The sequence below is a fragment of the Gobius niger genome (genome assembly GCF_951799975.1).
Source record: "Gobius niger genome assembly, chromosome: 13".
Taxonomy (NCBI): Eukaryota; Metazoa; Chordata; class Actinopteri; order Gobiiformes; family Gobiidae; genus Gobius; species Gobius niger.
In genome coordinates, this window is record NC_136864.1 from 10,657,381 (window position 1) to 10,668,704 (window position 11,324).

At 40.1% G+C, this 11,324-nt stretch overlaps 2 protein-coding genes across 3 annotated transcripts; one reads left to right on the forward strand and one right to left on the reverse strand.

Moving 5' to 3' along the window:
• Positions 1–949: 949 nt before the first annotated feature.
• Positions 950–4,815, forward strand: LOC306973103 (calcium and integrin-binding family member 3-like; the record flags this gene model as incomplete). 2 transcript variants are annotated; one of them, XM_079569922.1, is made up of 6 exons in its annotated part: positions 950–1,000; positions 1,911–1,945; positions 2,090–2,201; positions 3,512–3,659; positions 4,364–4,559; positions 4,794–4,815. In XM_079569922.1, 6 exons carry the CDS (start codon positions 950–952, stop codon positions 4,813–4,815), a joined length of 564 nt encoding a protein of 187 aa, XP_079426048.1. The 2 variants fall into 2 exon arrangements, with proteins under 2 accessions (XP_079426048.1, XP_079426049.1); XM_079569923.1 differs by lacking the exons at positions 1,911–1,945; positions 2,090–2,201.
• Positions 4,816–6,245: 1,430 nt separating this feature from the next.
• On the reverse strand, positions 6,246–10,377 carry LOC306972210 (ras-related protein Rab-8A-like). Its single transcript, XM_079568754.1, has 8 exons — positions 10,223–10,377; positions 9,675–9,735; positions 9,370–9,430; positions 9,224–9,301; positions 9,061–9,150; positions 8,912–8,977; positions 8,786–8,836; positions 6,246–8,694 (listed from the first exon to the last, which is right to left on the reverse strand). Exons 1-8 carry the CDS (start codon positions 10,344–10,346, stop codon positions 8,605–8,607), a joined length of 621 nt encoding a protein of 206 aa, XP_079424880.1. The 5' UTR covers positions 10,347–10,377; the 3' UTR covers positions 6,246–8,604.
• Between the last annotated feature and the right edge of the window lie 947 nt (positions 10,378–11,324).

Here is an 11,324-nt window from a genome sequence, read left to right on the forward strand (position 1 = left end):
ACATCGATGTATGTATGAAAGTCAGTATGGATGAACAGCTTGGAGTTAAGGATCCTGGACGCTGGTGGTGGTATAGGAGGCCCGTGAAGGATGCATCAGGGAGAAGCCGTGGGCAGAAGAGACGGAGACGAGGCGGAGGCGGGTCGCAACGCAGCTGGGAAGCGAATGAACCATGATTGCTGGGGCTTAAAAGCTGGATCGAGGGCGATGATTGGCTGCTACGGAGGTGTGGCCCTCCCGGAAGCGATCATTGGCTGGAGGTAGGTGATGCTGAAATTAGTCTACCAGGTTGAATTAACGCCTAGGCTTCATAATTGTAACTGCAGACGTTTAAACTGGAACAAAACCAATCCATAACCAGGTCTAACCCAGACCTCCCGACCAAACAAAGCATAGTCGTCTGTACTTCATATGAGGTATGCCACAAAAGCAGTAAAACCCAAATGAGAACACACACTGACAAGTATGCTTATTGCTTATTGTCTTGAGAGAGTTTTAAAAAGCTTTTCACCGTGGCTGCAGCGTTATGTTTTGGTGCTAATGAAATAAACATGCTGAGCAGTTGTGTCCACCAAAAACAGAAGTTGCCTCCGATCAAAACTCCATTAGGGTAGGACAAAGGCCCCCTCCACACAGAGTAACCTGAGTGTGCCCGAGGCGTGGGCCATATTCGAGTGGCACTAAAGGGGAGGAGGGGGGGTTGATGGCACTTGGCGCGGTGCTGGACGGCTCCCTCCTCATTGTGAAAGGGGCTGCTATTCACAAAGGGGAAAACGATGAAATACAGCCTTTATAATGAGCTGCAAAGGGCCCAGTGCAGAGCGACACCTGATCTCGTCTTTGGCTGCGGGGCCTTTTGTCCATGTATTTCATATCTGCCATATCCACGGAGCGTCAGTGCACTGTGCTGCGGAGTTATGGGGCCAGGAGTGAGCATTAGAGCGGAGAAATGGGGAACAAACAGACCATCTTCACAGCGCAGCAGCTCGACGCATATCAGGTCAGTGACTGTCTTCTGCTACATACAGTACCATGTGGAGCCAGATTTTAATGAAATGCTTTTAAGTTTCCAGCCTCTGATGTGACATTTCAATAGCAGTGAGAATATTATGCAAAAATGTGTTTTTTACAGCTTTCTTAGATGCAATTTTTTGCATAATATTGAATATGCCAGAATATTTGATTTTTTTTAAAGACCTCTCAACACCAGCAATCAGCTATTATAAAGTTCCTCAGCCTGATTTTGTGATTAACAATTAAAGAGGAAGCCACTAAATTAAAAAGTTAACATTAGTTGTGGTCCCAACTCATTCCTAACTTTCCAAACATATTTGTAGAATCCCATTTCGTCACAGGGACAGGTTCATGGGCACATTTCACAACTTGAAGGGTCACTTTTCAGGGTTACTGTCACATAAATGTTAGAAAACTAGCCTGCAATTCATGAGATTGATACAAATGCTTAATAATTATACTAATTATATAATCTAATTAATAATTGTCGGAGTTATAGTTACAGGTATAGTCCCTTTAACTGTGGGTTACACAGCCATAGGGTCAGGGGGCCATTGTGCATGTTTTAACTCTATGGTTCTCAAACTTTTCACGGCAAGTTCCACCTCATAAAATATTCAAGCTTCCCAGTGTCATCAGCCATAGATTAAGATCAAATCAGAACTAAACGGGGCAAAAAAGGTAGATTTGAATAGAATCAATTAAAGCATTGTGTCTAAACTTGATGTCAACAATGTCTAAACCAGAAAAAAAGTTACATTAAAATGGATAAAGTCTAAAACAGATGAGCGTGAAGAAGCGTATGAGAACCACCTTTTTTTGAAAGGAATGCAATATTGTCTAATGTCTTCTTTGAAAGTCCACTGAATCATCCACTTTCCTGCTTAAATTTGCAGGACTGCACTTACTTCACAAGAAAAGAAATTCTCAGGTAAGCGGCGTCTCTTTCAGCCTGTCAGACACCTGTCTTTCAGCACGGCTGCCCTCGAATACCTCAGGCACCTTTACTTACCCTTTAAACTCACAATATGTAACCAAATCTAAAGCGCCTGTTGTGACCCTTTCTCATTTGCAGACTGTTTTCCCGGTACCGCGACCTGGCTCCACAGCTCGTTCCTCTCGACTACACCAATAACCCAGATGTGAAGCTGCCATACGAACTGATTGGCAGCATGCCCGAGCTGAAGGTAGGCCCACTGCCCCCAACCCGCCCCCCCCTGTGTCTCCCTCATCCATTATTGAGCCCTCGCTAATCGACGGGGTTTATTCAAAGGCTCTACTGTAGCCTATATGTCACCCGAGTCTCTGAAATTTAAAGAACGCTGGAGGGTCCCGGGGCACACAGCCTGGAAATACCTCCATTATACAGCAGTGACAGTGATGTAAACAGAGAGCGGGTCAGTGCGGGGTTAAGAACGGGAAAGTCAAGTCATTAATGAAATCTTAATTTTAAAAGGGAGGGTACCTGATTTTTCCTGTTCAAACTGAAATGTTTAGTTTTGGCCCAAACTCTTTTCTAGCTCTTACAATCCCTCCTGCACATCCAAATTGTGCAAGCAAATCAATTATATGCACGTTTTGCACCAGTGAACAGCTTTGAGCGATGGCAAAGTGAAGCGGGTTTTTTTTTTATTTCACTTTGTCTTTCAAACTTCAGACAGTTGTGGATGCTCAAAATTGAGTAGGCTGAAGCAATAAAGCTTAGAAGTGCCTACCTCATATTCAATTCAACATACATTTACAGAACGTAATAGATTATAAGGTCTAGATTACATTGACTTTAGATACAAACAAGTCCAAATTTAGATCCTACTTCTATCTTCCATCACTGAATAAACATTTAAGTGAAGACAATGCAACAAGGCCTGTTTTTGCTGCGTTTACAACATACTCTACACCAACAAAAAGCCAGGAACCCCACCTTTAACACACACTAACAAAGACTGCATGATAAAGATTAAAGGGACTATACAGAGTTTAAAAATGTTAAAATTAAGTATTTTCCTCCCCTACATGTTCCAGGAATGTCCTAATGTGTAGAATGAGCTCTGACCACAACTGCCTCTAAAATCCTGCACTGTCACTCAAAAAAGTGTTAATTCGGGTCCGAAGTGCCGTCATGCGCGAGCTTAATATAGAAGCTGCAGTTACGCTTAAGACCTGAGGTGGCAGTAGTGAGTATAAAAATGACCAACTTGCATCTAGTCTCTTTCAGGTTAATGTGTTTTACTCTGACAATGTTTAAATCCAGGCTGAAAACAACTCTTTTTAGCTGTGCATATGACAACTGAAAGTATTTTATCTGCATAGTGCTGCTTTTACTATGATTAATACCTTTTCATGTTGATGTTTTATGGATTGATTTTATCTGCCGTCTTGTAATGCGATATAACTGTGAAGCACTTTGAATAACCTTACCTTACCAATTTGAAAACCTTTGATGGGGAAAACTCCTGAACTATGGTGTGTGTTGAGCTTTGTGTGACTGTTTTCGCAGGACAACCCGTTTCGTCAGAGGATCGCAGAGGTTTTCTCGGAAGACGGAGAGGGAAACATGACCCTGAACGACTTCTTAGACATGTTCTCTGTGCTGAGCGAGATGGCGCCACGAGACCTCAAGGCCTACTACGCGTTCAAAATATACGGTAAGACAAGTTTAATATGATCCTTTCGATTGCCTTCAGATATGAGACGACATAATGGGGACGTGAAATGTGATGCTGTTGAATAAATGTCGGCATGGGCTTTACCACTAAAAATATCACATTGCAAAAACAGGAACTTTCTTCCGAGAGCACATTTCCAGGATGATTGTAATTTTCATTTGTGGATTTCCTTTTTCTTTGATATTTCACCTCAAAAATCAATACAGGAACACTGGCTCTTGCCCCTTTCTCAGAGTATGACATCCCTGTTCTTCATTCAACCCTGACGACTGAACTCGACCAGTGATCCCTATGTAAAGTTGACATAAGGGCAGCGGAGTTTTAAGCATGACAGACTATACATGCTTTGGTGTAAATGATTAAACAGGGCTTTATACAGTCCCAACACAATAAAAAAGAGCGGTTTGTTTGGTCCACTGTGGCTCTAATTAACAGCCGCTGACAGATGCAAACTTCGATAAGACGCATTACTGCATATGGGGTCAGAGTTGAGGTCAAGGGGATGCATTCACAGGTAATTTCAGTTTAAAGCCACACTGTGCAACATTTACAAGCACTAAGTCTACTACAGGTGTTATAGTGGTAAAGGAATGTATAGTAAGATCAGCACGGTAACTCCTAACTAAATAATGTCCTGTGTGATCCTCAGTGATGTGCAAGTGACATTCATGTGTTTGTGTCAGATTTCAACAACGACGACTTCATCTGTAAGTCGGACCTGGAGAAGACGTTGAATAAACTGACCCGTAACGAGCTGACGGAGGACGAGGTGCGGATGGTGTGTGAGAAGGTCATGGACGAGGCCGACCTGGACAACGACGGGCGCCTGTCTCTGGACGACTTCCAGCACATGATCCTCCACGCGCCAGAGTTTCTCAGGTAACATTGATACTGCACATGGGAGTACAGAGGTTTTAAATACATATCACACAGAGGACATTTTATACATATTATTTTAATTTACACTAAACAAACAGTCTGTACAATAAGCAAGACACAGAATATGTATAGTTGTTCCAATAGCTTCAAATGCATTATTCATAATTACGTAAATATCACAGTATTTACTTTATTCTTATGTAAACTAAAACCTTTTCCCCTCTCTTTCCACAGCACTTTCCACATACGGATATAAAGGAGAATTTGTACAATATACATTTTTAATAAAATCAACAAAAAAGGAAAAAAAAAAGTGTAGGAAGTATGTGTTTTACTAATTTAAAACATTTTTGAGATAAAGGTCAATAAATATTGCTATTAAAAAAATTCTAACCAGTTTCTTGCTTTTCCTTTGTAGCATGTTTTTTTTTTGACAAATGTGTTTACTTGTTTGTACTGTGTTAACTTAATGTTTACTTTAAGATTTATGCAATTCATTCAATCATTTGTGTCGTTTTTGGACCTACGTTGAAAGTACCCGTCTGGAGCAACTTGTATTGGACAAAACATGTACTGGACAGTTTCATTTGAAGATACTGTATATCATTTTCTTAAAAAAAAACACTGTGTCCATGTGTGGTGCACCTGTCCATCCGTCAGCAGGTGGAAGCAGCAGCCAACTCCTCAGGTCAGGCCTCATTAGTTATGAACATCAACAGAACATTTGTATTCATGTATAAAAAGCATCGTGTTACATCGAGCGATAAAAGGAGCGGGCTGGAGGCTTCTGGAGGGATACGTTACACAGCTCTGGGGTTATAGTGAAAGCTAAGGTCAAATGACTGCTCAAGTAAAAACTAGGGCTGCACAATATGCGGCCATATTATGAATCTTAGCTGAATATGAGCTGATGCCCTGTCTTTTTCACTCAAAGCCTTCCAGAGTCCGAGTACTCAGTGCAGTACATGTTTCTTTTTAATTAACAACTTGTGTACCGTATTTTCCTGAATACAAGTCGCACTTTATTTTATAGTTTGGCTGGGGGTGCGACTTATAAATCAAAATCTATAGCTCAACATGTTTGTTATTTTCACACAGACAGCTGCAAGAGGGCGCTCTAGGCTTGTGTACCAATCTGTTACTCCTAAAGAAAACAACAAAAGCTTATTGGCCACAGCAAGAGGAGCTTGAGCAACGTGAGGCCGGGAGAGGATGGTCAACGGTGCAGTTACGCCTCCATGTCCAGGTAGTAGCCAAGGCTGGGGTGACTCACCTTATTCCGCCCCGCCCACATTTGCCTCGTCTCAGCACTTCCGTTGTTTTGACACTTCCGGTCAAGCGCGAAGGCCGTTCATTTAAACGGAGAATGACGGAAAATGTTCACACTCAAATCTGATGTTTAGATGTTTTGCGCGGCCTAAAAACGTCTTTGTTTTCGTGTAGTACCTGATTTCATCTGGACTTCTCCAGTACTATGTTAATTGATAGGAGAAAAGGGGCGGGCACAATTCGACGACTTTAGATTGACGGCGCCCACGCGAACTTCCAGAATAAATGTCCAGAAATAAAAGCCTTCAGTGATGAATTGAGGTTTTCATCATTTGAACTTTGCTTCATGTTTTGCCTATAAATACCACCATTGTCTCTTATTGTGCAGCCCTTGTGAGAAAAAAAAATGTACAAAGCTATTTTAAAATATCCTTTTTATTAAATCAAAAGTACATATATCTACAAATAGTAGATACATATCGATATGGGTTTACAAAGTACAGTACTGCTCAGGTAGATCTTATTGTCAATGCGGTATGTACAAAATTGCTCCCCTTGAAACATTTAAACAGAAAATCATGACGAAGACTTGCGTATTTGAGCCATGTCAATGAGTTGTAACAAAGGTATGACGATGATTTAAAAAAGTCACGTGGTTTGTAATAAATGTAAATGACACAAATGACCCTTTACTATGAGGCTATAAAATCTCACGAAGGACAAAGCTGGCAGCCGCTTTGTTTCTCTGTGGAGCTGTCAGGAGGTTCATGTGAATCAAGCCAAGAATCAGCGATAGCTGCGACATCAGCTGACCAAAAGGAGATCAAGAGGTTGCCACGAAACTCACAAACTCCAGAAAGCTCAACAAGATTTAATACAGAACACAGAGACGTAAACATAAAATGTGGCCTGCCAAGTTTAAAGTGTAAGATGCTGCCTTACCACAATAAAAGTGATTTGAATGTGATAAAATGCAGATTTAGAATTACAAATGTCACAAGTGGTTGCCTGATTTCGATAACCATAGTTTTTTAGTCTCTCCCAAACAACTACAAATTACCAAATCCCTTGAAGCCAAATTTTGAAATGAAAAGCATGTTGCATCTCCTTCAACAGAAAGAAAGTGAACCTGCTATGAAATACCAAAACATTACTTAAGTCTATGTTCTTATAGCTCCATAGTACAGGATAGTTCAAAATTTGCTCCCCAATTTTCAAACTTAAAGCTACAGTATTTACACAACCTATTCCTACTTCATGCTATTTGCTAGTTTTAATCTGCACTGGTGCCATAGTGCAGTCCATCCTTTGTCTCAGCATTTAAACTTAACAAACCCCCATACATTAAACTGTACAGGTTGAAATAAAATGACTGAAATTGCAGAGGTCCATGATTCACGATGCATAGTTCACCAAAGATCGCACGGACTTGTTAAGACAAATGGGCAGGGTATAGTGATGAGGTCCCAAATAATAATAATAATAAAAAAGGTATGAGAAAGAGCAAGTTTCCCCATTGTTTTTGTGCATTTAAGAGCTTAATATTTAGAGCTAGGAAGAGCTTAAGACATTACAGTTAAAAGGTTTCAGGGGTTAGGACAGATGAAACACTGACTTATTAATTACTTGGACGGCCACGAGTTCAAACTCCTCTAGCGCCACCTAGAGCCACAGAAATGTACGCCAATACTAATGTGTTTGCACTGAAGTCATTGGGACTGGTTAATAAAATACTTTACATACTTTGGCAGGACAGTAGCATAAGAGATACAAGGTTTATATGTAAATATTTTGACATTAATCAGGCTTAATACTATGACCACTAACACGCAGCCCAATAAAAATACTTGGAGCAACTTTTTATAAATACTGACCAAAGTAAACCCAATACATAGAGCTGCACCCACCGACTTGCTCAAATCATTCTTCCCCTTGTTGGATTCTATAAAGAACTAAATGTTCACTCCTCCTTTCAATGGTCATAACATTGAGCCTGATAAGTGTATTTCGTGAATTAATACGAGAACAGTGGATAAATAGCACAGAAAAGATTATCATTTTAAATAGGTGCAATAAAATTGCCCAAAAACTCCCAAGTATAAGTGATTTTCCCTCCTTTACTAAGTAGCTGTATAGTTCTACTACCACTTGGCACAGACTACACAAACACGGGTAAAGTGCACAGCTGCATGTGTCGCCTTGTGCGGGGGCCTACAGTGCGAAACGTCAGTGATTTTAAAATGTTTGTCCTAAGAGCAGAGACTTCATTTAGCTAAACAACAAATAAGAATCAAATTATAAACTTTTCTAAGTCGTCTTGGAAATGATTGCTTTTTGGGAAATACGAGGAACAATGTTGGATATTTCAAAACTTGTTCTCGCAGTGCCTTACTGTGTTTAAAGCCGATCCATCTCTGCCTGACTTGTATCACATACTACGGGAAAGAGCACTGATAAAAATAGATATTATATTTATACTGAAATCCCACAACTGTTATTTGCATTTTCCCTCCCTCTAAATGAGAACACTTGTGCTACGCCTGTGCAAGATGAAAGAAAAGTCTGAAGTGTCTGGTTTCAAAGTGATCACCACAAGGACATGGTGATAATGCCCCATGGAGACACTGAATCCTATTGCAAGAGAAACGTCGCTGGAAGCTTTAAAGTGGAAGAAACAGAAAGTGTCTTGTGTTTGGACGGAGGACAGAGGGAAGAAGTGCTGAAGCGAGCACAGTCCGTTAAAGTTTAAGTCCAGCGGCAGCAAGTGAAAGAGACCTCAGAGGAGGCTGCAGCGGAAGAAACTGGTCTTTTTCTGAGGCTCCGAGATCTTTACTCCGGCACCGCTGCCCTGGGGAGCGTTACCCTCCTGAAAAATATAAACAGAATTCACGTCAGGACATACAGCACTATACAACACACAGGTCAATAATATGGAATTTTAAAAAGGTGGTCTTTACCAATTTCGAGTCCATTTTTGTTTTGATGTCTCGGGCGAGTGTCAAAAAGGACTGAGGAAAACAGACAAGAGATTGTATTCTGCATGTATAATATAATATAATATAATCATAATCTAATTTACTCACATTTTCCACATTTATGTTTGCCTTTGCACTGGTCTCCATGAACTTTAGTCCATATTCTAATGCAAGCTGAAAGGAGAAACATGGATCTATGAATTACAATGGCTGCTTTAATGAGGCCAACTACGCAATCACTAGTCAAATGTATTCACCTTCTCTCCCCTATCTTTGGAAACCTGCCGCTTGTCATTGATGTCACACTTGTTCCCAAGAACCATCTTCTCAACATCAGACGATGCATGCTGCACAAAACAACAATACGCAATGTTATAATACATCCAATGTGTCAGTGTGCTTTTTGTCCCATTGTCGTACCTCCTCAATGTTTCTTATCCAGTTCTTGATATTTTCAAAAGACTTCTCGTTGGTGATGTCGTAGACAAGCATGATGCCCTTAAGACAAAATGTTATTGTAAATACAAAAGCTAAGGCACATGGATGACTACTTTATAATCACTAACCATTGCTCCTCTGTAATAAGCCGTTGTGATTGTTCGGAAGCGCTCCTGTCCTGCTGTGTCCCTAAAAATAAAGAACACATTTTTATTATTTCATACATTACATTACTATATGTCTTATAAATAAATCAGCAGGTATATTTGTGGGCACATTAGTACAGCAAACAGAGGTATTTCATCCTAATGGCCAGCAGAAAGACAATCGCAATCATATTAGACTGCCGATGGAAATTAACCTGACATGAATTTTAATCAGTGCTAAAAATAGATAGCTTAGCAATAGTTAATCCACATTAGTGATGTCTTACCATATTTGTAATTTGATCTTCTTCCCGTCCAGCTCTATCGTCCTAATCTTGAAATCGATGCCTGAGAAGGATATATCAAATGCAGGTCAGTGGGAGCATTAGCCTCTTAGCCTTGTGTCATTGTTATACACTCGCTGTTGCAGTAGTGTGTAATTTACTCGATCAGATCAATGTGCCACGGAAACAATGCGCGGATTAAACCCTCACACCGCTCCAGTATTTGCAGATTAAGTTGCTTACGTGTCACACTCTCAATTTTATACACGTTGGCTCCTGTTGCTAGCTGCTAATGCTAGCCGCTAGGGAAGGAAAGCGCCTGTTCACCGGCTTTACGTGTCCACACTAATTATTCCACAGTCTAAACAGATTTTAGCACATCAACTCTGTATAGGTTTATAGACATGTCAACATGTGCCATAACACGGACTCGCGCTAAAGAATAACACAAAATATGTTAGTAGCGGATATTAGCTTGGTAGCAAATTGACGGATCCAGTTTCATTTTGTAAACAGTCAAACCGGGACACGGCTAATGCCTTAAATCTCACCTATCGTTGAAATAAACGTGGAGTTGAACGCGTCCTCTGAAAACCTGAACAGAACGCAGGTTTTCCCGACCCCAGAGTCACCGATTAAAAGTAATTTGAACAAATAATCGTACGTTTTCGCCATACTTGATATTATTGCGGAAATCCCGCCCGGCGAATACTTAAGCGAAGAAGAAACGAACCAACGTGTGTCGCCCTCTGCGGGACAGAGCTACAATTGCAAGGCTTTGTGATGGTTGTAAAATTAAACTAAGTCTAAAATTGTAATATTTTAGCTGTTCAAGTATTTATAGAAATTGGTTCAACATTCCAAAATAAAGCATTATTGACAGCAAAGGATTTGAGCAGTGTGGAAAATCGGTCTATGTTATTGGGATTTGTCAATCACAGAAACAGAGGGTCATTTGATAATACTCATATTTGACTTTATTTTTGAAGTTAGTCCTATCATGAAATTTCTTTATTCTTATTTATTTCGTCTAATAAAAGTATAGTCTAATTCATTTTCTTTTGTTCAAGTTAAAGAAAGAACATGTTCTAGCCTGGGGTTGGCTTCTGGGGTTTAAACCTGGAATGTTTTTTCAAAAGCTTTTTTTACAGTTTTATAATTAATCTTACATAAATATATGTATAAATATAGATACAAATTTTGGGCTCTGAATGTCTTCAGTGTCAGCCTCCGCCCCTCCACCAGGCCTCACAAATTCAACAGAATGTGAGATCATAGAGGCCTGTGGGTTTGGTGGCTTCTGTGATGTTCATATATTGGACAGCTAAAACAACTCAATGACTTGGTCAAGCACAATGCTCCCTCTTTCTAGCCTAACTCCTTGACAATATTAAACTCCACTATTACAGTGTTTTGACATATAACTTATGAGTGATTTTATGAAAACAAATCATTTAAAGTTGTGAAATGTGTGCTGACATTTCACAACATTTCTGTTGCAGCTGATGAGATGATTGCTACTTTCCCAGGTGGCGTTCATGCCCCATCACTCAAAGTTTATGAGGCGAAGAATTTCTTCAACCAGGCAAACACACATTTAAAACCCAGTCTTCCTGTTTGTCAAGTAGTAACTAGTATTTTAGCAATCTTTCA

Bases quoted from the DNA above. Each gene is read 5' to 3' on its own strand.
- LOC306972210 (XM_079568754.1), bottom strand. From the start codon at position 10,346: ATGGCGAAAACGTACGATTATTTGTTCAAATTACTTTTAATCGGTGAC. The intron at 9,151-9,223 runs GTACGACAATGG...TGTTTTGTGCAG, and splicing joins GGATAAGAAACATTGAGGAG to CATGCATCGTCTGATGTTGA. The intron at 8,695-8,785 runs GTAAAGACCACC...TATATTTTTCAG, and splicing joins CAAAAATGGACTCGAAATTG to GAGGGTAACGCTCCCCAGGG.